The sequence below is a fragment of the Fusarium redolens genome, assembly GCF_020744475.1.
Source record: "Fusarium redolens strain MPI-CAGE-AT-0023 chromosome Unknown BKA55scaffold_1, whole genome shotgun sequence".
In the NCBI taxonomy this organism is placed as follows: Eukaryota; Fungi; Ascomycota; class Sordariomycetes; order Hypocreales; family Nectriaceae; genus Fusarium; species Fusarium redolens.
This window is the reverse complement of record NW_025763664.1, coordinates 1,296,194-1,320,844: the sequence shown is the minus strand read 5'-3', so window position 1 is coordinate 1,320,844 and position 24,651 is coordinate 1,296,194. Positions and strand designations below refer to the sequence as shown.

The 24,651-nt window shown below is 48.8% G+C and overlaps 8 protein-coding genes across 8 annotated transcripts; 3 read left to right on the top strand and 5 right to left on the bottom strand.

Moving 5' to 3' along the window:
* Positions 1-77: 77 nt before the first annotated feature.
* Positions 78-4,568, bottom strand: BKA55DRAFT_548504 (uncharacterized protein). Its single transcript, XM_046191123.1, has 3 exons — positions 931-4,568; positions 504-860; positions 78-386 (listed from the first exon to the last, which is right to left on the bottom strand). Exons 1-3 carry the CDS (start codon positions 4,132-4,134, stop codon positions 276-278), a joined length of 3,672 nt encoding a protein of 1,223 aa, XP_046056178.1. The 5' UTR covers positions 4,135-4,568; the 3' UTR covers positions 78-275.
* Positions 4,569-6,983: 2,415 nt separating this feature from the next.
* Positions 6,984-8,763, top strand: BKA55DRAFT_496166 (ferric reductase NAD binding domain-containing protein; the record flags this gene model as incomplete). Its single annotated transcript, XM_046186349.1, has 3 exons — positions 6,984-7,096; positions 7,150-8,633; positions 8,687-8,763. The coding sequence occupies 3 exons, from the start codon at positions 6,984-6,986 to the stop codon at positions 8,761-8,763; spliced, it is 1,674 nt and encodes a 557-aa protein (XP_046056177.1).
* A 440-nt stretch (positions 8,764-9,203) lies between these two features.
* On the bottom strand, positions 9,204-11,967 carry BKA55DRAFT_682498 (uncharacterized protein; the record flags this gene model as incomplete). Its single annotated transcript, XM_046198359.1, has 5 exons — positions 9,204-9,524; positions 9,579-10,470; positions 10,524-11,713; positions 11,794-11,880; positions 11,923-11,967. 5 exons carry the CDS (start codon positions 11,965-11,967, stop codon positions 9,204-9,206), a joined length of 2,535 nt encoding a protein of 844 aa, XP_046056176.1.
* A 747-nt stretch (positions 11,968-12,714) lies between these two features.
* On the bottom strand, positions 12,715-14,747 carry BKA55DRAFT_588130 (histone acetyltransferases subunit 3-domain-containing protein; the record flags this gene model as incomplete). The annotated part of the gene is made up of 2 exons (XM_046194755.1): positions 12,715-14,189; positions 14,309-14,747. The coding sequence occupies 2 exons, from the start codon at positions 14,745-14,747 to the stop codon at positions 12,715-12,717; spliced, it is 1,914 nt and encodes a 637-aa protein (XP_046056175.1).
* Positions 14,748-17,049: 2,302 nt separating this feature from the next.
* On the top strand, positions 17,050-19,657 carry BKA55DRAFT_496245 (uncharacterized protein; the record flags this gene model as incomplete). Its single annotated transcript, XM_046186357.1, has 3 exons — positions 17,050-17,412; positions 17,467-17,784; positions 17,837-19,657. The coding sequence occupies 3 exons, from the start codon at positions 17,050-17,052 to the stop codon at positions 19,655-19,657; spliced, it is 2,502 nt and encodes an 833-aa protein (XP_046056174.1).
* On the bottom strand, positions 19,556-20,868 carry BKA55DRAFT_8623 (CybS-domain-containing protein). The gene is made up of 3 exons (XM_046201669.1): positions 20,517-20,868; positions 20,449-20,466; positions 19,556-20,370 (listed from the first exon to the last, which is right to left on the bottom strand). Exons 1-3 carry the CDS (start codon positions 20,692-20,694, stop codon positions 20,018-20,020), a joined length of 549 nt encoding a protein of 182 aa, XP_046056173.1. The 5' UTR covers positions 20,695-20,868; the 3' UTR covers positions 19,556-20,017.
* Positions 20,869-21,141: 273 nt separating this feature from the next.
* BKA55DRAFT_682494 (uncharacterized protein) lies at positions 21,142-23,100 on the top strand (the record flags this gene model as incomplete). Its single annotated transcript, XM_046198358.1, has 3 exons — positions 21,142-21,374; positions 21,431-21,871; positions 21,927-23,100. The coding sequence occupies 3 exons, from the start codon at positions 21,142-21,144 to the stop codon at positions 23,098-23,100; spliced, it is 1,848 nt and encodes a 615-aa protein (XP_046056172.1).
* Positions 23,101-23,230: 130 nt separating this feature from the next.
* Positions 23,231-24,566, bottom strand: BKA55DRAFT_682493 (nitrogen permease regulator 2-domain-containing protein; the record flags this gene model as incomplete). The annotated part of the gene is made up of 3 exons (XM_046198357.1): positions 23,231-23,985; positions 24,035-24,472; positions 24,524-24,566. 3 exons carry the CDS (start codon positions 24,564-24,566, stop codon positions 23,231-23,233), a joined length of 1,236 nt encoding a protein of 411 aa, XP_046056171.1.
* Between the last annotated feature and the right edge of the window lie 85 nt (positions 24,567-24,651).

Genomic DNA, 24,651 nt, shown 5'->3' with positions numbered 1-24,651 from the left:
GAATGGTTCGATGATACCTTTTTTGACTTTTTAATATTTACTATTTCAATTATTTGAAGCTGGACTTGAAGAAGTATATTCAGTCCAAATGGCCCATACAATCGCTCCTCGCTCGCTATGTTCAGACTTTAATAATGCCAAAGAGATTCCTGTCTAATGGTTATCGTGAAAGTCGTGAGATTTATGCACGGCATTGACAACGCATACAATCGATTGATGCCTAATACGATGCCTCGGGCATCTCGAGATGTCACGTTCCAAGATCTTGGCTTGATCTAGACCTCGGTCTCGATTCCCGGCTGCTTAGACGAGTGGTCAAAGACACCGGAGGCTTTGTCCCCAACTCGATACATCTTATTCTTGATCCACTTGGCAGTTCGCGGGATCTAGGCCTATCTGTTAGTTCTAGTCTTATGCTACGCCCCCTCAAAAAGCGGGAGGGCAGAAAATAGAAACGAATATGAAAACCACGTGGGACTTATACAAGGGTATCAGGAGCTTACCTTCCATTGCATTAGACCCCGGTGCTGGCGATGCAGGCGTTTGTCTCGACGGCGATAGTCCCTGAGCTGGTCTATAGGACCCTGTTTTTGATCGGCGCTCCCATCTGGGACACTGGAAACTTGACCGTTTTCGTCTTCTGTATCTGAGGAGCTGGAACTGGAGTCCGAGTTGCTGCCTATAGAGCCTGCACGGCGGGCACGCTGGCCGGAGCCCTCTTCATCAGAGTCATCAGACTCAACAATACCAGCTTCCCTTTCCTGGTGGCCGACTTCAAGATTGTCGCGAGCAGTTTCGATCACCTCAACAACATTCTGAAGGTGTTCGTCTCGACTCGCCCATCGAGAATGGGCACTTCCCTGAAAAAAGATGTTAGCAACTAGATAAGGCCTGCCAGATACTTTTTACATGTGCTAGTAGGGTGCTTACCAAACCGGACCAGAATGTGAGCTTGAGTTTGATAGTGCCCAAACGTTCACCGCACTCCTCTAAACAGCAAGCTGTAGCACGCTGGAAATCGCCTTTCCAAATGGGCAATTCCAACTCTGTCTCTTCTTCGTCGGCAATATCTTTAAGCCAAAGGACAGCAAATGCAGCTGTATCATCTCCAAAGAATCCCTTCTCCCGGAAAGCGATTGACATACAACTGCTATATCTCTTAGCAACCGCCAGAGCAAGCGATCTACCTCGTTTCGATTTCCAAGTCACTGTTCCTTGATCGTCACCATCCTCAGTATACATCTTTGCAGTACTGATACTGGTCCGGAACTTGAGCTTCGATGAGCGAAGTTCCTTGGGACAGTCTACTACGGTGACAGTGGGCTGAACCTCGATTGTGCCGTACTGCCATCCTAGGAGATTTCGTGGTGCTTGGAGTTGAACACTTCGGAAGACCATTGAGATACGGACGCGCCCATAGCCAATGCCTCCTGTCAGGGGCCAAAATCCCATGACTTGGGAACGTTCACGGAACACTTCTCCAAGAGGCAAGTGGATGATACCTAGCAAGGGGTCATCCTCCTTCAATCGAGCATCACGGACCGTGACAAAAACTTCTGCTTCACGCCAATCGCGGATGAATCTCTCGCAGCCAGCGTTATAGAACGGCTTAGAGTTCTGAGGTTTTGTCCTTGTCTTAAACGTCTTTCGGTGATTGAGGATGATAGTACAGTATGCACTTGGCAGACCATCACCCGAGTCCTCTTCGTCGGTCGCCTCAGCGTCGTTTTCGGACTTGCGCTTGTTGAGTCGCTCCAGCTCAAGACCAGTGATGTTATGCACTTGGATGCTGAATAGACCACTAGGGTAACCGTCAGGTGGAGGTGCAGAAATGATCATGGCATCTTGCTCAGCCTTGAGCTCTTGAGCTGTCTGTTGCTCAAGCTCGCTAGCGTCTCGCTCCTTGCCTTCCTTGAACATGGTCTCGCGAAGCTTGCGCTCACTTGACTCTCTGACCTTCTCCTTAAGCTGATCCATAGTACGTATTTCAGGGTCATGAGTCTGCTTCTCAAACTGGCATTGCTGGATCCTGGTCTTGGAGAAGTATCCAACGCTCCACTCCAGCTTGCCGGGCATGCCATCACCTGATTTCAAAGCCCTGAAGCCATCTTCTCGATGTGACATTCTACCATTAGACTTATCATCCTTCATCAGCTGCTTGATAGGAACTTCAATTCGTCCGAGGTCGTCGTCCGCCGTCAATCTATCGGAATCCCACAGCTGAACACGAAGTCGTTCATCGATATTGAGTTCCTGTGGTGTCACGAGAACAAAACAAGTCTCGTCCCAGACAGGCTCCATCTCGTTCTCCAGTACTCGTGTCGTCCACATCACCTTACCAAACTTGGCCCAGCCGACCGAGACGTACCCGTCTGAGCTTCCTTCTTTGATAAGTGGAATACCAGAGTCACCCATCTTGAAGTCGTAGCCGCGCTTGATGTTGACGACCAGAACACCAACAGCGTTGGTATCCTTCTTGAAATCATCACCAGCAAGCATGTCCTTCAAGTCCAGGGTAAGGCTCTTGGGGGCAACGTACTCAGCCATGGCAGCATCAACGGCGGACTGAACGAAGTTGCTGATGAATGGCACGTCCATGATATTGATAGCATGCTTGCTCAAGGGCACACAGCTCAGGTTAACCTTTGGCTGTCCGAGGAAGGTGAGCGTGCAAAGAGAGAAGAAGGGAGGATCAGGAGTAAGCTGAAGGCGCATGCGCATGGTACCAATCATACCTTGGAGATCGACCCAGACAGGAATTTTGAGGTTTCCAGGTAGGTAAAATGCGAGGTATAGATGCATATCTTTGGTTCTCTCCTTGAGAGACTTGGATGAAGATCGAGTGCGGTAGGCAAATGCAACTTCGAGGTTGATAAAGTCTCCTTCCTCGGCCTCCATTCCGTCCTGGATCGTGGCACTGCTGTCGCTATTCTCGCCGTCCTTCTCCTCAGTGTCATTCTCACTTTGTTCCCTGGTCATGAGCTGTCCTTCTTCATCGACTGCCCTAGCTGCGGCTCCAGTAGGCAGCCATCTTATACCAAGAATACGCAGAGACTCGCTTCCCTGGCCTATATCCTCCACACTGACCATTCGAATCAACCTGGGAAGCGAAGCTTGCATAACATCTTCCAGGGTGTCTGCAAGACTGGCAAATAGATCGGGGTTGATCAGAGGCCAAACAGAACCGATCAGAGAGTTGAGCCAGACTGTGGTCTCAGTATCGTTCTTCTTGGACGCCTTTACAACGCCTCGTCGATGAGCATCCCAGACCTCATCTTCAAAAATGTTGTTGACTTTCTTAGACATCCATTCTCGGACGGATACCACAAGAAGCCATACAGCTCCAACAGTGGCTGCGGTTAGAATTAACCAGAGCGAAGCGCCAACGAGTAAAGAGGATTTTGTTTTCCCTTCTTGGAGAATACCCTCTCGAACGAGCCTTTCAATGCCAAATGCACTGGCCACGATAGTAGCCACACCAGCGAGCCCGAATGTGACACCACGCTTGCTGATGGATGAAAGCTCAAGGCGCAGAGCATCGAAATCGGGCGGGGGAAACAAGTCGCCCATGGCATCGTGACTTTGCTGAATGTCCCGATGTTCATCGCGAAGCTGCTCATCTGTCTTGTTCTTGTTTTCTGACCCTGTAGCTGTGCGTTGTGTTGTGCCGAAGGGGGGTTCATTAGTGTCTATCTCTTTAAGAGCTTCATCTGTGAAATCATGTATAGTGACAGGAAGATGTGTGACGGGGTCCGTAACTTCTCGCTCGGCTCTTTCTCGCTTGCTCTTCTTGATTTCTTTCCTCCGTTGTTTGGGATCTGATGATTGGGGACCGACTTGTGAAGTGTCTGTCATTTCTTCTCCGTTGCCTTTCTCTTCATTATCGTCCTTTTTATTATTATCGTCCTTGTCATCCTCGATTGACTCTAGGTGGGGCCCGGCATCTTCTCTAGACTTTTGCTGGAATTGATAATCATTTGAACCCGCAGCCTCTGACGGGTCAGGTTTTCCAACTGCGGCATCTTGACGTGCAGCTCTCTCTTCTCGATATTTGGAGATGGTTGGAATAGGATGTCTGGCGCTATATGGAGCTGTATAGCGACGGTGCTCCTCCGCGTCGTCTCTTCCAGACATGGCGGGTCGCGGGTAAGCTTAGAACAGAACGGAGTAAGGTAGTGACAGATTGGTGATATACAATTGGCAAGGAACCGGCGATCGTGAAGAGTCTTGGAGATGCAAGAGAAAAAGCTTAGTTGATCAGTTTCACGGAGAAGTTGAAAAGACCAAGAGAATTATGGAACAAGGAGAAGAACGACAAGAATTAAGGCAGGTAGTCAAAGGTTACTGTCAAGTTGAAGGAAGGTGCAATGGAAGATGGTAAGTTACTACGTCATAAGCTAGTGGGCATGGATGATATGCCGAGCTTTCCTTCTTGGCGGAACCATTTGTATACATAAGAATAAAAATAAATAGATCCACGATGGCTCGAGCAAGTATTTGTGGTTATTTTGAAGCTTGGCGAGTCAATGCTTGGTAGTGAAAGTCTTAGCTTGGCTGAATTTGGGCTTGACGACGCTGATGCTCATGTATAGAATGCAGTTTTTAGAGGCTAGCTAAACGTCGAAAACTGTGCCACAGCCTAAGAGGCGTTAGCTGAAGTTAGTGCATTTGCTGTCGATTGTGTCGTGTGTCCTGTTTATGTCCGAATGCATTCACCGGCCGCTAATTCTACCTCAATTAGTTTGTGTCTCCCAATCAATCTGTCCTTCTTTGACTTGCTCTCACATTCGTAAAGAAACAGGACTCGTACTGTTGGTCTCTTGGCATTACACCAACACGTCAGCTTGCGGGGAGCTTGAATCAAGCTTGCCCTGGTAATTATTGGTGGGGTATCGAGATCGCCAAAGGCCAAAATCTTGTCATTGAATGGAATAGGGCTACCGATATAGCTAGCACTCAATGTTTATCTTGAGCCGTGTTGGTCAATTCTATGAGTTTCATCCTGCCTTAAAAGCAGGTTTTGGTTTGCGATTGCACCACACAAGACATGAAAAGGACATGATGCTCCGTCCGTTGCAGTGATGAATACATACTGACGATTCAGCATTTGAGCCACTAGACGCATGTGTCTGTGTCCGCCATTCGGGCATTAGGTTGGCCTTATTACCGGATTACAGAAGGTTGGTTGTTGGTAGGTATTTATTCTTGGTTCTCTCGTGGCATCGGCCCCACTTCTCCGGCACGGATACGGCGTCGGCCTGAGTGCTCCGGGACAGAGGATGACAAAGGCAACCATGTCGCACTATATCGGGGTTTGGTGTTTTAGAAGTAGGCAAATCGGGCATTAGTGATTATTAACCCCTATGCAATGGAGATGTTTGACGATGACAGTAGTCTAAATCGTGAGTGTTTCTGCTTCGATACACCTAATCGGTGCTACTAACACCAACAAGGCAGTTGCTCAACAAAACTGTCGCACGATAGAAATATCTCTCGTTCTTCAGAGACCTATAGCAAATGATTTTGTGATAGAGGTTGGAGTGACAACCAAGTCTTGTGCGATGTGAAAGTGATGAGCGGTCTGCTTACTGCACCCACTAAGCTTTCTGCGACAATAGCAGAAATCTTGGCTTTTTATTTCGAAACTCATCCGATGAACCTGAGGAGATGCGCATTATGGATGGGTAGAGGACATCAGATGACAGTCGTTCGATTTCTTGGGGATTGATACAGCTGAGAACCGTGACGAGATTTAGCCGTGCATTCGTTAATCGTCTGTTGGTTAGCTAGAAACTCTGTTGGTTGGTAACTTAGTGTCACCTTGTGAGCCGCGATCAATTAGTCTACCTGCTGATTCCCGAAAACTCGGTCGTCATAGTGAGTAGAGGATCAGAAACAATCGTGCGAGACAAGGGCCAAGAATAAGAATGTGCACTTGGGGTCGATTAGTCCCAAACTAGCGCCGTCACAGTGCATCACAAGTGGTTGGGAAGAGCCTGTCGTTGGCTGCATCTCGAGATTTTAAGCGCCCAGAGACTCGAACCCCAGGCGCCTCTTCAGGGTCCTCGTGTCGGTGACTGGTCCCGGGGGCCGTTGGTGGCATTAGGTGGTGCAGTGTTCCAAAATTAATCGGCCAGTCAGACGCTATAGCACAGAATGCCCAGGCCTCTAATAGGCGCCGGGGAATCAATATTGTCCCCATGATGATGATGGTAGTGAGTTGTTTAACCACCTAGTACGCTGTAGTGGAGGTAACAGATCTGGAGTAAAAGCAGTAAAGTCCCCTGTTTCTTGCATTCGTTGAATCTTTGATTGAAATATTTGAACCTCTTCTGCGACGTTTAACCTCCTTATTCAGACACTATACCGACCGTCGCAGTAACAATAAGAAACAGCCCCGGTCTCAGCCTTGGCGCCCCCCGCGAAACACTCTCATCTCTAACCAAAAGAGTCTCCCCCGACGCCAATTGTCTCATCCCAACCACGAAACCCGCTACGATTCTCCTCTGTAACGTTTCAACTTCCGCTGGTGAATTCGTAGCATCTCGGCATCCACATCTTCCGTACCCGATCTGGCAACTCGATACCTCCTTGTACCCGTTTAAACAGATCCCCAGCGCATCAGATTTCGGATCACGGTTCCTACTATAGCCTCGATATTCTTGGCCAAACCTGTCAATATTTTCACTTTATGAACCTGGTCCTTCCTGCGATCTCATCTGAACTTTCTTCATCTTTCTTTTCTCGGGTCGCTCGCCATTGTTACTCAGCGTCCTCGCCAACATTCTCTCACCCCGGGCTGCTCAGCCACGACTTTCGCTTCCTCTCGCTGCTGGATCAGTCTCTTTTTTCTGTTTACTATTTAAGGGTTTTTGGATAATTTACTCGATATCACTCTCTCTTTATCGAGAGGAGATCCTCTATAGTCCTGTCGCCGGCCGACTTTGACTTTACTTAATTAACACTCAACACATACCGCAACGATGGGTTCACATATCGGATTCCTCGAATTAATAAAGAAGCAGTTTACGGCCAGTAAACTCTTCTTCCACTTTCTTTTCTGGACATTTCATTGGGGTATTTTTGCCTATGGTTGGTAAGTTGAGAATAACCATCCACAGAATCATGGTTTATAACTGACTGATATAGGTGGAAACAAGCCGCAGATGCCAGACTAGCAGGTCTCAACACACTCAAATTCTCAGTATGGATCTCACGAGGTGCTGGCCTAGTTCTCAGCGTCGACTGCATGCTTATCCTACTCCCCGTATGCCGAACCATCATGCGCTGGGTTCGACCCAAGATTCGCTTCATCCCACTTGATGAGAATCTCTGGATGCATCGCCAACTCGCCTACTCCATCCTCCTCTTCACCTGTCTTCACACAGGCGCTCACTACGTCAACTTCTATAACGTTGAGTTGACTCAGATTCGACCTGTCTTGGCTCTTCAGATCCATTATGCTCAACCTGGTGGTATCACTGGCCATGTAATGCTTCTCTGCATGCTGCTGATGTACACGACCGCCCACGCTCGCATCCGTCAACAGTCATTCGAGACATTCTGGTACACTCACCATCTCTTCATTCCGTTCTTCCTCGGTCTTTACACCCACACCGTTGGATGTTTCGTGCGTGACACAGCTGAAGCTATCTCACCATTTGCGGGTGACCAGTTCTGGGAGCACTGTATTGGTTATCTTGGATGGCGATGGGAGCTCTGGACTGGTGGCTTCTACCTTCTCGAGCGTCTCTGGCGTGAAGTTCGTGCTCGACGTGAGACCAAGATTACTCGAGTCGTCCGCCATCCTTACGACGTGGTTGAGATCCAGTTCAACAAGCCGTCTTTCAAGTATAAGGCTGGTCAGTGGCTGTTCCTCCAGGTGCCTGGGCTTTCCAAGTACCAGTGGCACCCTTTTACCATCACTTCGTGCCCCTTTGACCCTTATGTGTCTGTTCACGTTCGCCAGGTTGGTGACTTCACTCGAGAGTTGGGTGATGCTCTTGGTGCCGGTGCTGCTCAGGCCAAGCTCTACGACGATGTTGACCCCATGGGTATGTACGAAGTTGCCCTTCAGAACGGTGATCAGATGCCCGCCCTCCGAATCGATGGTCCTTACGGTGCCCCCGCCGAAGATGTATTCGAGAACGAAATCGCTGTGCTTATCGGTACCGGTATTGGTGTGACTCCCTGGGCTTCTATCCTCAAGAACATCTGGCATCTCCGCAACTCACCCAACCCTCCCCGCCGACTTCGCCGAGTCGAATTTATCTGGGTGTGTAAGGATACCGGTTCTTTTGAGTGGTTCCAGACTCTCCTGTCATCTCTAGAAGAGCAATCCAACGAAGCGGCGCGCATGCCTGGAAGCTCAGGCGTCGAGTTCCTCAAGATTCACACCTATCTCACACAGAAGCTGGATATCGACACTGCTCAGAACATCGTCCTCAACAGTGTCGGTGCTCAGATGGATCCTCTCACAGAACTACAATCACGAACCAACTTTGGTCGCCCTGATTTCCCTCGTCTGTTTACTACCATGCGAAACGGTATCTTGGACCGAACCTACCTGAACGGTCTAGAGTCCCATATCAGGACGACAGTTGGTGTTTACTTCTGTGGTCCTTCATCAGCCGGTATGTTATGACCCCCAACATCCACCTTGAGATAATGCTAACTCTGTCTATAGCTCGTGATATTAAAATGGCGTGTAAAGCAGCCACAGTTCCTGATGTGGACTTCCGATTCTGGAAGGAACACTTCTAAGCTCGCGATCGTTTTGAATACTTTCTTCTTAATTTCAGGATACCATCAAATAAAATTTATTTGCATACACCAAAAGATAGCTTCAAGCCTTAAGTCACCTAGCGATTTTGATATTCCAAAACCCAAAAAAACGAACCCTTACACAAATCCTGCTTCCCCATAAAGGGGCCTCAAGCGCTCTCCTGTGTGATCTTCGTCTCTCCTGTATGAGGGCGGATGATCAATGTATCATAAATCAAGTGTCACACACGGATCAGCTTGTGCCGTGAAGGGTGGCGATAATAGCACTCATATGAACATATGTGACAGGGCTACGTTTCATAGTATCACCCTTGAGCATAATATGTGATGGTATATATAACTAGCCCTTATCCTAAATGCAGCCTATGATATGCAACCCTATTGTTTAATAAGTGTCCAATAGCTACCATTGTGCTACTTTAGTACACGTAGAATTGTTGTGTAAGTGGTAGAGTTTCTGCGGGCGCCGCCACACAAACCTCCCCATCAGCCTCAACTGTATAACTCTCTGGATCAACACGCATCTTTGGCTTAAGGTCGTTATGGCGCATATCACTCTTGCCTATATTTCTGCAATCCTTGACTGCCTCAACGCGACTACGCAGACCATATGAAGCAACAGCGCCTGTCTCGATGGACGCTGAAGAGACGAAGAGGATGCTCGTAGAGGCGCAGTGGGGTGAGAACATCGGACGAGCAATGATGGGCTGAACTGTTGGGATGGAAGCGTTGGGATCACCCTGATACAGAGTTAGTAACTCACTAAGTTGCAAAGTTAGAAGAGGGAAAGTTACCATCTGAGCATATGCGATATGTCCACCTTTAAGGACATGGCTAGGCTTGGTGCCAAACCACGCAGGATCCCAAAGAACAAGATCAGCAAACTTGCCAACCTCGATACTTCCAATGACATGTCCAAAGCCCTGAGCAATAGCCGGGTTAATAGTATACTTGCTGACATAGCGTTTTACACGCGCATTATCAGCATCTGTTCCCTCATCTTCCGGCAACCAACCCCTCTGCACCTTATTCTTATGCGCAGTATTCCATGTTCTTAAAATAACCTCTCCGCAACGGCCCATAGCCTGTGAGTCAGAGCTCATCATGCTAATAGCGCCTTTGTCGTGTAATACATCCTCGGCAGCAATGGTTTCAGCACGGATACGGCTCTCTGCGAAGGCTACATCCTCAGGGATGTTCTTGGATAAGTGATGACAGACCATAAGCATATCAAGATGCTCATCGAGGGTGTTGCGTGTGAATGGTCTTGTAGGGTTGGTCGATGACGGAAGAACATTTTGATGCTCTACCACGGAGATGATGTCGGGAGCATGGCCACCTCCTGCACCCTCTGTATGATAAGTATGAATTGTTCGGTTCTTGAACGCAGCGATTGTAGACTCGACAAAACCGGATTCGTTGAGCGTGTCAGTGTGAATAAGACATTGAATGTCAAATTCATCACAAACACTGAGACAAGCATCAATGGCAGCAGGGGTACAGCCCCAATCCTCATGAAGCTTGAGGCCACAAGCACCAGCGTTAACCTGATCGCGCAGACCCTCAGGAGAACTATCATTACCTTTACCCGTGATACCAATATTGATAGGAAGTTGATCACAAGCCTGCAGCATCTGACGCATGTAATGAGCGCCAGGAGTACAAGTAGTTGCGTTCGTTCCAGCACTATAACAACGGTAAGCTTCCAAGATAACAATATGAATGCACATTGGACAAACCTTGGACCTGTACCACCGCCAAGCATCGTGGTTACACCAGATGCAAGAGCTTCGGGTACTTGCTGAGGACAGATAAAGTGAATATGCGTGTCGATAGCGCCGGCGGTCACAATCTTTCCTTCGCCTGCTACGACATCTGTGCAGCTGCCGACGACCATGCCCTCTGTTACGCCATCCATAACGTCTGGGTTGCCTGCTTTGCCGATACCAACGATCATGCCCTCTTTGACTCCGATATCTGCCTTATAGATACCCGTCCAGTCCACGATGAGAGCATTAGTCACAACGAGATCGAGGGTTTCGGCATCGTGTCGTCCAGTGGCTTGACCCATTCCCTCACGCAGCGTTTTACCACCACCGAATTTACATTCATCGCCGTAGACAGTTTCGTCGCGCTCGACCTTGATCCAGAGATCTGTGCTGCCGAGGCGAACGAGGTCTCCTGTCGTAGGGCCAAACATGGTGGCATAAGAGGCATGATCCATTTGGAAGACATCAATGTGAGCCATATCGCCAGCAGGGTCTGGCTTGTGAGCGTATCCAGCTTCTTGCAATCGAGCGAGGATTTCGTCAGCGCGTGAGAGGTCAACAACTCCTGATGCAAGGTTGTTACCACCGCGGATAACACGGTTGCCACCAATCTCAACGAGAGTAACAGTCTTGGTATCTCCAGGCTCGAACCGTACTGATGTTCCAGCAGGAATATCGAGTCGATAGCCATAAGCACGAATACGGTCGAATTCAAGCTGTGGGTTGGTCTCGATGAAGTGATAATGAGATCCAACTTGAATAGGTCGATCACCTGTACTCGTTACCTGAAGACGAATTCTCCTTCTTCCTTCATTGAGGGTAATCTTCCTCGTCTTGACAGGAACAACAGCACCAGGCTGCTTATCGAGTTGATACTCTTCAGTAGCTGCCATAGGAAAGATACTGTTGTCTGGCACAGGGAGGAAACTTCCATATAGAGCTCTTCTCAAATCTCCATCATCTGAGCTGATGGGATTATGGACTGTGACGAGGTATGTTCCTGATGGAAAGGTACCTTCGACTTGAATCTCATGAAGAGTCGTGCAGACTGAGGGCAGCACATGCCGACGACCTAGCATCGTGGCGCCGAGGGCCATTAGGTCAGAGACAGTATGATTTCCATCTCTAATGAGTTCATGGAGGTTATTGGCGATGAGAGCCTGAATTCATCGTGTTAGTCAAGTCAAGTCAACTTCCTGATTGACTCATATTTCTCATATCGAGTTCATATTATACTCACCACAGCTTCAGAATGATTCAGCTTGACTCCTCTCGCCAATCGTCTCTGAGCAAGCAATCCCAGCTGCGAGATGACTAGCTTGTCGATCTACAAAGTATGTTAGAGCTCTTTCATGTGCTATTCTCATACTGCCCGCAACAACCCTGCAAAAGCAATGTCTCCAGCCAACGACATGACTCCGCAGACTGGGTCTCTTAGCCTTGGCGAATAAAGACGAACCTCTTTAGGTACCAGATGCATGTTTGCGATGATAGACTCTTTTTTCTGGTTACTTATCAGAGAGATCAGAGAATCTAAAGAGTGAGAGTGAGAGGAGGGGCCAAAAGTGTATGGTTAGTTACAGTAAGGTAAGGTAGCTAGCTATCTCGGCACGGAATAGCCGCATCAAGAGTAGCCTGACATTTTTACCTACAAACGGACTGGACTTTCTAGCTACAGTTACGGTGCTTCCCCCACTGTAACTTGAGATAACGGGCTTCTTGGGGTTGGTTTCATTGATAAGTCGAGGCCGATCGATTGGTCATTCATTTGCGCCCGTAGTTGACGTGGGTTTACATCATTCAACTCTTCTCAGTCGATTATTGGCTCTCAACTTGTTGATTGTGTAAACCTTTATACATCATCGATAACGCTTCAACAGAAAACTACAATTGGCTTGTTGTTTCGGAAGCAGTCAAGTAGTTGAGTGCCAATTGCACCTTCAACGCAAATGCAATCTTGTTAATTGCTGCATTTTCTCTTCATCATCGTACTCAGAGAGTAAATAACGACTAGTGGTATCCCGATCCTAGGTAAACATTAACTCATCGCCTGAACTCCATCATGTACCATCCAACGCCTTTGCACGAATCAAGTCTACCACAACAGTAGAAGAGTCATACCTAGGGATCAAACCTAGGGGGACTCGGCCAAATAAGATTTCTAATCCTCCTCCACTTCCTCATCCCATTGCTCTTTTTCTTTGTTCATCAGTTCGCTCATGTCTGCCGGCTTGAAAATCGAACTCTCCGGATCTGTAATTCTCGGAACCTTGCGAAGGCTTTCATCATCAAATACTGATCCAATTGTGTCGATCCATCGCTTTCGTCGCTCCATGAGCGTCTTCGTAAGATCGCCAATGCCCGGACGAGCGGTACCCGCAGCGCCGCCCACAAAGTGACTACCGCCACCTGCACCTCCGGGACGCTTCGTCTTCTTGCTCTTGCCCATGGTGCGTGTGCGCTTAAGGTATGCAGCTTGCACTTGGCCGTCAAGATCCTCGAGGATGGTCTGATACTCCTGGTACGCCATACGTTCTCGTACAAGGTCCGTGAGACGAGCTTTGCGCGCACCGTTGATCAGCATCTGCTCCTTGAGACGATTTTGCAAAAGTCTCAATCTAGCTGCGACCTCGTCGTCAAAATGGCCATCGTACTCTGCTTCGAATCCATCAAGAGGAAGGAATCCAATGTGTCGGAGTTCCTGCTTGATGCGTTCATCAACCTGTGAATATTCCAATTTTGGATGAGAAGCTTTCTTCCAGGCCTCTGTTGACGATTCAGGCATAAAAGCTGCCGGCTGCTGGTTCGGTTTGTCATCAGAGGATGCAGGCTTATCTTCGGCGTCTGCATCACCATTCATGCTAATATCTCCATTGGTGGTTCCATTTGTCGTAGGCTTGTCGTCTGCAGATTGCGCGCGGGCTTCAGGTCGAAGCGTTTGCATTAAGCGGGTCAACCAAGGGCCTACTGAAAGCTTGTCTGTCTCTCCGACGTCATCGTCCATGTTGTCTATGCTTCCTCGTGGCTGATTCGGAGGAAGCTTGTCCCGCCCTTGTTGTGGTGTATCGATCGACATTGCGCCGTCCTCCTCAGCCCATATCTCTGTATAGTGTCTCTTGCCGCGCTTAGGCATGACGAAGGGTGTCACACGATCCCCTCGTTCTCGTAGGAAGGCTAGATCCTCTTCGGAAAATGGTCGGAAGAATGGCTCAACGTACGTCGAGAACGTAGAGAAGTTGATCTGACTGTTGGGCTTTGCATTGCTGAAGTCCTTGTCAGGAGGATCGCCCGCAATAAGATCGGCGAGATCTGACGGGGGATATGTTGCAACTGAGTAGATCTCTTTGCGTTCTTCATCGGGCATTCCGGGATAGGTCGCTCGAATTTCGTAGATGGTGGGGTCAGGGAAGGTGGAAGGATCTTCGCCGAATGTCATAGCTTGGGGTTGTTCGCGACGAGGAGGCGCACCCTCGTCTTCAGAGCTTGACTCTCCTTCCTCTCCTTCTTTTTCTTCGGTCTTGGCCTTCTTGTCAACATCCATGGCCGATGGTGAGCCAGCATGTGTAGGTGACAAAGGCGAACTCGGATCGCGGTCGTGTTTACGGTTTTTCGAGTCTCGCATCGGTGACGAACGTTCTGTAGAAAATTAGTTCGGAACCCCATGTTTAGGTAATTAGTTGCCAGTGCCAGCAACTGACAACTTCTGTGGCAGGCGCCTGCCTCAGGCTAAACACATATATCATGGAAAAACATACCGACATTGCCTTCCTGCGGCGCAAGTGAATCGGGCTTCTTTCTTTTATGTTTTGGTCGTTTTCCTTCTTGTTCACCATCGGCGCGACTGCTATAATCTTCGGATGGTCGCTTTTTACGCTCATCTGCCAAGTGCCTCATCCCGCGATCGTAAAACGTCGAGCGCTTTTCCATAATATTGGATAAGCTCTTGAGTCGTTCAATCATGCCATCAAGGCTCTTTGAATCTGGAATGGTCGCATTTGAGGCGGATTGATCGACGATATCATCATAGGTAAGATTGCGAAAAAGGATGACTCTCGTGTTAAGATAGTCTGGATCGTAAAACTCCTGCGGTGGTAAACTAGCTGTCGCGACTGGAGCAGGCGTGGTGTTGCGGCTCTGCTTTGGTATGGCTGAGTTCTTCTTGCCCGTCCCCTTCTGACTCGGCCCTGGAGGCATGATCGCGGGTGTTGGGGGGTACAAATGAGCGTGGTTAATATGCGCTTGATTGGGTTCTTGGTTGCGCGTGATCGATCAGATAGAATTGAAGGTTGAGTGGAAGGCTTTGATGATTATTGCGACAACGGAACAATAACAGGCAGGAACGACACGGCTCTAAAGCACGCGATTCTGTTAAAGTGCGTCACGGTACAGGTTGGGCGCCGGTACGTACCTGCCCCTTGATGTTCTCAGCTGAGGGGAAACAGCTGCCCCGGATGAGACCCTTGCACTTAAAATAGCAGGCACGGAATATGTTTGATTCCGTTCCTTTCGAGATCGATCTACATGTATTAGAAAACAATCGATTGAATCGCGAAGTCTCTGGTTTCAGTACAAGTCACTGTCGCTAACAATTCTTCCTGTTCCTTAGTAATTAATCCTCGAAGCACATTCTGAAGTCAATAGCTGCAAACAACACGACAACTCGCCGACACTTACATGGATGACGACTCTTGCTACAGTAATAATTCCAGACTCCAGAGGTTGAATGAAAAGAACCATAATTGATGCAAGAGCTGGACCACAGCAATCCAATTTCAGATGCATATATTATCTTCCAGGAAGCCCATTGATTGGATTTAAAAAATACAGCAACGAAAGGCCTTCTATTACTGATCTCAGGCACCCCCTAGGGCGCAGGAAAGCTTCTGACTTTAAACTTGGGTGCCGAAATTACTTAATCTATAGGCCCGCTACCTTATGCCAAACTTTACCTAAGTCTTTTTGTCATTAGGATAAAACATCCTAAGTTTTCTTGCACCTCCCCCTACCTACGAAGACTTCACCTCAAAAGCCACCAAGTATTTCGGGGTTTTTTAAACCAAGTCGACTGCATTCTTGCCAGCAATGTATGTTCAGAATCAAGTTCGCGCTGGCTGTCCTGGACTAGATAAATCATGCATAAACCATGCAATGACTCGCCGTGCAACCTTTCTATAGGTGCAAAGAAGTTGCACGTTCTTCGATAGCTCTTCTTACTCGCAGCAAACTAGAAGAAAGCCTCTAATTTCATTCAAAACATGGACTACGCAATTACGGTAACAGTGTTTCTGTCGTTTCGATAAAAACCAGTATTCTCAGCATGAGCATCATCTCTCAACAAACCATTCATGTTTAAGGGATCCGTGGACAATTGGTTTGGCTAAGAGCATGACTATTCGGAATTATTGTCATTGCTTCCCAGGACACTTGATTCTTTGTTGATTTTCAGATCCATACACGGTATGGCCAGTGCAGCCGATAACTCCCGTACAGTTGAATTGGCTTTTCTTCATTGCAACACAAAATCTCTTGAATCTCATTCCAATCGTCTGGGTTATCTCATTTATCCGTACGTCAGTGTTGATGGCCACATGTGGTTGACTACCGTCGTCTGATTGGTCGTTGCGTTTCCCTTTTGGAACGACCCGACTAATACGAAAACACCAAGCACGTCTCATCTTCGCAAATGACAGTTTATGGCATTTCTGTTTCTTTTCACATGATGAGATTGGTCCCTGCTTAAAGGGTGTTTGCTCTTCGAGTGAAGAGCAATGTCTTGTTCATTGGCATTGAGACTCAACACCTTTCATCACCACAACCCATGTTCGAGAAGCCATGTCATCCTCGGCTCTTCAAGTCCATGATCGTCAACTATACTCAGTTGAAACCACTTGCTAACTATATACCCCACTCACACGCTACGAGCTAGAGTAACTACTCATAGCGAACGAAGGATGGCACATGTTTGCCGCCGCCGCAGCCTTGCAAGTCCCTTGAAACTCTATCAACTCTGAACATGTGCTTCAGTTATTGGCTCCCACCACCATCACCCACCTTATAGCTCATGCCTAGAGTGAGCCCTGGCGGCGGGGTATCGTGGCTATCTGGTGGGGTTGAGCAGATCAACAGGGACCTACATACACATGAGCAAGTAGATTCGCGTTGAGCACATCGTGTGCGAGGCGTCAGAGCTGCCGACTACGTACAATGGCCGTTATACCGAGACAATGTACCCGAATTGGTTTTCGAGCCAGGTCTGCTTGGTTGTCAACTCGCGTGCCTCGACCTATATAGCCCTGGCTCGCCGTGTCCTTGTTGCTCGAGTTTTCATCCGTCTACAACTTGGTCGTGTGAACAGCTTTCAACACTGCCTCAATAGCTCCCTTCTTTCAACACTTATTCTCTCAACATACAATGAGAGAGTACCATGGCTTCTCATGTAAGCCTGCACCGGCTCCTCAACCTCAATGCCTACTAATTAACATGCCAGGGTGGTAACATGTTATCTTTGGCTAACGCTCAGTCTCTCCTGGCCGGCATCGTTGCTACTGCTCTCAGCACGCTCTGCCTTACCTCAATCTTCTCCAGTAAGAGTCAGGACGAAGCCCCAGGCTTGATCAAATCTTTCTTCCTTTTCTTCTACTCCTCCTTCATCAAGCCTCACCAGGGCGGCAAAAAGGGCAATCAACAAGATGCCCTTGAGAGCTTCTACAAGAAGCAAGCCGGGGCTTACGATGCTACCCGAAAGGTCCTCCTCCGTGGTCGTGAGGACATGCTGGCTCTTGTTGCCGCGCAGATCCAGGCAAAGGTGATGGACGCTGCGCCTAAAAACGGCAACAAGAACAAGAGAATCTGGGTTGATGTGAGCTACTATGAAAACCATGTTGCCACAACAAATGACTGATATGTGATACAGATTGGCGGCGGCACCGGCTTCAACATTGAGGCCATGGGCGCATTCGTCGATGTCCCTACCTTCTTCTCGAGCGTATACCTCGTCGATTTCTCCCCTTCTCTTTGTGAAGTGGCAAGAAAGCGATTTGAACGCCTTGGCTGGAAGAATGTCAAGGTTGTCTGTGAGGACGCTCGCAAGTTCCGTCTTGAGGATTATGAATCTGGCATGCCTTCGAAGCCGATTCCTCCCCGTTCCCCGGCTCTGAGCTACTTCGACAAGCCTCGCCCTGACTTTGGCGGAGCTGATCTGATCACCATGTCTTACAGCTTGTCCATGATTGTATGTCTCACTGTGCTTCAAACTTTAACGACACGCTGACACGTGATAACAGCCTGACTACTATTCGGTCATTGACTCTGTGATTTCTCTTCTCTCACCCCAAGGTATCTTGGGAGTGGTCGACTTTTACGTCCAGAACCAGGTTGACTTTGCTTTCCGAAACTACACTGGTGGTCTTGTTGACCGTCACGTCAACTTCTTGTCACGAAGCTTCTGGCGCTCTTGGTTCGACCTTGATCGTGTTGGTCTTGAACCCAGTCGCCGAGATTACCTCGAGTATAAGTTTGGTACCGTTCTCAACGTCAACACTCGCAACAAGGGCCTCGGAGCTATTCCCTACTACATCTGGCTTGGTTGCCATAAGAAGCCTTTCTCGTCGTCAAGTCTTCCTCATGAGATCGTCGAGCGCATTGATGCTCTGGTTACAGAATCTCCTTACCTGTACCCCGCTAACCACGGAGATGCCCTGACCCGAGCCATCGAAAGGTCTGCTCCTGAGATTCGATCTAAGGCGTTCCTCACTGCTGTTCAGAACCTTTCTTCCAACCTCCCTCTCCCTTCGTTCTTCTACCAAAACCATCACTGGCGCATCTACTACGATGAGCAGCTCCCCAAGCATACTCAGTTCAAGGACGAGTACATCTATGCTTTCACTTGGGAGGACACTCGTGTTGATGAGCGCCTCTTGAAACTCGGTGCTGACGACAAGGTTCTGGCCATTACTTCTGCTGGTGACAACATTCTCTCGTATCTCCTTCAAAGCCCTGCCCGTGTTCATGCTGTCGACTTGAACCCCACCCAGAACCACCTGCTCGAACTCAAGGCTGCTTCTTACACTGCCCTTCCCTATGAGGATTTCTGGAAGATCTTCGGAGACGGAAAGCATCCTCACTTCCGTGAGTTGCTCATCGCCAAACTCTCTCCTCATCTTTCTGGCCGCGCATTCCAGTACTGGCTCAAGAACGTCCATGTCTTCCAGAACAGCGGTGGTTATGGTCTGTACGATACCGGAGGTTCTCGCCACGCTATCCGTGTCTTCCGTTGGATTGCCCGAATCTTTGGTCTGCAGAAGGCTGTGAAGCAACTCCTGGAGGCCAAGACTCTGAATGAGCAGCGAGAGATCTGGCGAAGAAAGATCCGTCCCGCTCTTCTCTCTAAGCTTGTCTGTAACTTGGTTGTTTCTCAGGAGAGCTTCCTCTGGGCCGCACTTGGTGTTCCTAAGAACCAGCTGGCCATGATTGAGGCTGATCACGCTGAGTCGGACCTTGTTAAGGGTCCCAAGCCTGCCGCCAAGAACACTCGCTCTCATGCTATCTGGCACTACATGGTCAACACTCTTGACCCTGTCGCTGAGGAGACTCACATAGCTGCTGATAACCCTTACTATTACGTTTGCATGGATGGCAAGTTCTCTCCTAAGTGCCACCCTGATTATCTCAGCCCCAGGGCCCACGCCAAGCTCTCTCGCCCCAACGCTCTCGATGGTCTCCGTATCCACACTGATGAGCTCGAGGAGGTTATTGCACGCATCACCCCCGGTACTCTGACTGTTGCCGTCGTCATGGACAGTATGGACTGGTTCGACACTGGATCTCGAGCCGCTGCCGCCCAGATCACTAAACTTAACCGAGCTTTGGCTATGGGTGGTCGTGTGCTGCTCCGTTCTTCTGCCTTGACCCCCTGGTATATCAAGGAGTTTGAGGCCCACGGCTTCTCACCTAAGCGGCATGGTGCTCGCCTCGATGGAGCCTGCATTGACCGTGTCAACATGTATGCTAGCTGCTGGATCTGCACCAAGTCGGAGAACTTGCCTCCTCCCACCCCCGAGATGGATCGTGCAGGAGGCTCTGAGATTACATCTTTGACTATCTAACTCGGACAGCTGGTATGGACTGAGATAGGGATTTGATATTGCGGAAATTGGTACAGAACAGAATAGCGAGCCTGAACAATATAATTGATATTGCGCAGCTGTCTTCTTAGCCTTCGTTCTGCTAGACTGTGAAAGCGTTGGCAAAGCCTATAAATCTCACAAACACGTTGAAAACAACAAACGAGAACTTTAAGTTCGGAAGTAAAGTAAAAGAGCCGTCTTGTGTGAAATTGACGCAATCTTCGTTAACTCAAAGGAAATTTTTCTATACAGGTGTCTGCAGTCACAAATCTGCGCGACAAGTAATACTATCAACAGCATCCTTCATACCTTACACACGCCAATCAACGCTCAGCCACTTTATGCCTTCCACACTCGTCGGACAGCCTCGGTGATACCAACGTCGTTGGTCTCGAACTCGTACAGTCCAACACCAACAAGAACAGTCGCAATGTTGAGGAGCCAGTTGAAGATCTTTCGGAGGCCGGGGTAAGTCCTTGAGGGAATGTAGTCGATGACAACCTGCTGGAAGCCCATGTGGGAGTGGAGGAGCAGAACACTGCAGAGGATGGCGTCGAGAGTAGGGTTGAGAGATCCGGCGGCGAAGGGAGCGACGGTCAAGGGGACGAGGCCAGCGGCGAGGAGACGCTCGAAGGTCCAGTGGTAAGAGCCGTGGGCGGCGTTGGGCTCAGGGATGGGAGCAGGATCGTTGACTAAATATTTGTTAGTTATTATATTTGCATCATGTGAAGCCGGTCAAGTTGCGATTCGGCTTTTGGATGTATTCGTACCACCACCCTCGATGCGCTCTGTGAATACGTTAGCATATGTTGCTTATAATGAAGATACTGGTACGCACGAGGTCCGGGAGGGAGAATAGCAGATCGCCGAGCAGTGTTGTGGAAAGCAGCGACACCCTTAAGCTGAGATCGGATGCTAGGCATAGGCATGAAAGTGCTTCGGGTCGCGGGGACAGCGGCCAATCGAGAAGCCATAGCGGTCTGCCTAAGCAGAGAGGAACGCGCAATTGAGGCCATTTTGAAGCGTTGAGTGATCTATTCTTGTTGGTGTTGTCGCGGCGCTCAATTGGTGGCTGCTTCGAAGGGCGTTAGTGGTTTAGAGGAAGAATTGAACTGATGATGTCGACCTCAATCAATTCGAACTGGCCCGGAACTGGATGTCCTACCATTGCCGAGGATCTCGAATTACCTCTTTCGTGATTGGTGCAAGGCGTCCCGAAGGTTTCCCTGTGGTGTGGATATCTATGGCCGTCACGGAGCCAATAGCGCTGTTTCGCCAAAGTCATATGTGATTGGTCGACATTTGAAGATCTTATCGAACCTCGCCTGGATTTTTTTGGGCTAACAGCTTCGAGCTATGATGCCCAGGTTTGTTTGAGTTGGAGTAGAAGTTGGATCCTAAAGACATTTTCTTTTTGTGTCATCCCAATTATTTCCAACTGAGCAATTGCTCAACCGTCCACCATGGCGAGTCGTGCCATCGTCTCAAAACTTGCGCCCTCACGAACAACCATATATTCGAGATGCCTTAATGCTCAACGGTCCCTCCAAGTTCGCAACGTTGCGACGACGTACCTCAAGAAAGTTGCAGAGGGCGAGGAAAGATGGAAAGAGAGGGCGGAAAAGATTGAGAATGGCGAGATTCCACACACATGGGATGTTCTTCAAGAACGAGGATATATCAAGGATGTGGCAGGGTATGCGACACTACCCATGATTCTCGACTCGACTATATATCTAACTTATACTTTAGATCCCCCGACAAGATCAAGGAGATTATGCGAGTCAGGAGAATAGGCTCCTACGTCGGTATCGATCCCACCGCCGACTCGATGCACGTCGGTCACTTGCTACCCCTCATGCCCATGTTCTGGATGTGGTTCCATGGTTATCCTGCTGTCACCTTGATCGGTGGCTCAACTGCCCGCATTGGTGACCCAACCGACCGACTCGAGAGCCGAACAATTCTTTCCAATGCCGATATTTCCAAGAACATCACAAAAATCCACGTCCAGCTGACGAAGTTATGGAAAAATGTCCACATATTAAAGCAGAAGTACGGATATGAGGAGGATTGGGCTGCCACACATCGTTTGTTGAACAACAACATGTGGCTAGGAAACCTTACTCTTTATGATTTTGCCAAGAGGATTGCCAGACATACAAGAATCGGACCTATGTTGGCTAGGGATACGTGAGTTCTCCTCAAACTCAGAAACTGCCATTCAGAGTGCTGACAACACTTATAGTGTTAAGCGAAAGATGACTGAAGGAGACGGCATGTCTCTCGGCGAATTTATGTATCCCCTGCTTCAAGGATGGGACTTCTGGCATATGTACAACAAACTTGGCATTCAGATGCAGATTGGAGGCTCAGATCAGTACGGCAACATTACTGCTGGAATTGATGCCCTCAAGACTATTCGTGAGACTGAAGAGGCACCTCACCTGAAGATGCCTTCAACCTGGGACCATGAGCCAGTAGGTTTCACCGTGCCGTTATTAACAGATTCTGCTGGCAACAAGTTCGGCAAAAGTGCTGGCAATGCTATATGGTTGGACGAGTTTAAGACAACGGCATTCGACTTGTACGGTTATTTTGTTCGGCGGTCTGACGAGGAGGTTGAGAATTTGCTCAAGATGTTTACATTTATGCCTTTGGAGCAGATCTCCAAGCTCATGGAGGAGCACCGAGCGGCGCCCCAGGAGCGAAAGGCGCAGCACACCCTGGCTTTCGAAGTTCTTTCACTTATCCACGGTTCTCAGAAGGCTGTTCAGGAAGCCAAGCAACACGAGTTCCGATTTGGTACCAAGCTACCCAGCGGTATTGTCAGCGAGCCTACTCCAGATACTGGCATCGTCACTGTCAACAATGCCCCAAGAAGCGATATTCAACTTCCCCGCTCCATCATGAGCCTCTCGCCAGCAAAGATTCTCCACGCTTGTGGTCTCGCATCCAGTAGCAGTGAAGGCCAGCGTCTTCTCTCTGCACAGGGAGCCTATATCGCCGCGCAGCCTGGCCAGAAAAGGGGACTCGTCCCCGGTAACCTGTCCTGGACACCTATGAAGGCTTGGTTCCCCGACGAGACTTCCAAGTTTCTCATCGACGACCGCATGCTCATCATGCGCAAGGGCAAGCACAACGTCCGAATTGTCGAACTCATCGGCGATGAGGAGTGGAAGAAGAGCGGACAGATCTACCCCGGCCAGCCCGGCACTGGTCTCATGCGCAGAATGAAAGAGGAGCTCAAGAAAGATATTGAACAGAAGGGTAAGGCGGTATCAGACAAGGAACTTACTCAAATTGCTCTGAGGAAGAAAGGCCAACTAAAGGTAGCCAATAACTCAGATATTGAGCTGCCTAATAAGCACGATGTGCGTGAGAGGCGGGCTCGACTTACATGGGATAGGAGAGACAAATGAGGAGATGTCTGTGCAGGATCGGCTTGTATTTGCCGTGTAACATAAAACTGTACTATATTGTAATCTGCATGATACCATAGATATGATGTAAAACGTTAAAAACGATGGGTATAAAAGTTTGAAACTGGATCTATCTATAAAAGACTGCCAGGTCCCCCTTTGGAACTGGCAACTTCTTGAGTTTCTCCATGATTTCGCTGTCCGTCATGTTCTGCTCTGTGATAATTTGGTCAAAGTGATGACAGCCATCCGTATACTTCTGCAGTGGATCTCCTCCTGGGACCGGACGGCTTTGTCCAGAGGCCAAGGCAGCGAGATATTGCTTTGAGACGACAAATTTGTGAACGCGGTATATGCAACCCTTTATAACGCCGAACTGGACAAATCTGCGAACGTCAACAAAGCGGAGGACCTCAAATCCCGTGTCTTGGTGCACCTTGAGCCATTCCATGACGGACTTTCCGGGAGCAAAGGTGGACATGAGTTTAATGAGATGGTAGTTGCTCACAAGGCCACGTCCATGAGATACATATGCCGCACATTCATCAACCATCCCATCAACATTTCTGATAAAGTCATGGATTCCGGGTCGTGGAGCGTAGCATGCCGTGAAAAAGAACATGTCAAGAAGTAGGATAGTGTCGTAATAGAGGAGATGGCGAAGGGCAGTTTTTGCTAGCTCAAGTGAGACAGAAGCAGCGTGGGCGATACGTCGAACATCAGAGACACCGTCGATATGAGATATGACTTTCTGAAGTGTGAGGTCCCAGGTCGGATCCATAATGTCGGAGAATTTGGCCTTTGGGACGGGGACATGCCAGCCTCGAACCCTGGGAGGATCCATGTGGTGAGGGAAGAGCTTCATGTTGATAGTGTTGGCTTCGTCTGCAAATTCATTAGTATCAAGTCTGTTCGAGCGAAAAAGTGAGCTTACCGACTGGAATCATGCACTCTCCATAATTGTCCAAATCCTCTTTAACAATCTCAAGTAAACTATCAATCGGTCTCCTTCCCGAACCTTTTGTCTCTGCGTTTTGACTCAAATACTCATTCTGCTTCTCCATCTCCGAAAAGGTAGAAGCTAGGCCACGAACGACGCGCTCATAAGGAACGTGGTCGACATCAGCGTCGAGCACAAGGCCGAAGTTAAAGATGAACTCATTTCGAAGGTATTTTGTGTGAGGAATAACAATTGGATATCCTAGGACAGTATATTTTCCATCGGGTGTGTTGATGGTGAGATAGCGATTGCAGAAGGCTTGTCTAGGGATGATGTACTCATGAAGCACGTCGAAGTCGATGAGAGGGGATTTGGTTGAGCCTTCGACGGGGGTTATGCAGCCTGCGGGAGACTGTGCGACGATCTTGGGGCCTGAAGGGTATTAGAAACGACATATGAGCTTATGGGTCTGTGACTGTTTACCCTCTTGAGGGAAGAATCTGGCGTAAAAGATGCCTTGGATCATGATGGGCTTTGGGTCATTGTCTAGTGTTGGATTAACTCTGACCATCCGCCGATAGTATATATATATGAAAGAGACGATACCTTGT

Bases quoted from the DNA above. Each gene is read 5' to 3' on its own strand.
- BKA55DRAFT_548504 (XM_046191123.1), bottom strand. From the start codon at position 4,134: ATGTCTGGAAGAGACGACGCGGAGGAGCACCGTCGCTATACAGCTCCA. The intron at 861-930 runs GTAAGCACCCTA...ATCTTTTTTCAG, and splicing joins TCACATTCTGGTCCGGTTTG to GGAAGTGCCCATTCTCGATG. The intron at 387-503 runs GTAAGCTCCTGA...AGATAGGCCTAG, and splicing joins GGGGTCTAATGCAATGGAAG to ATCCCGCGAACTGCCAAGTG.
- BKA55DRAFT_8623 (XM_046201669.1), bottom strand. From the start codon at position 20,694: ATGGCCTCAATTGCGCGTTCCTCTCTGCTTAGGCAGACCGCTATGGCT.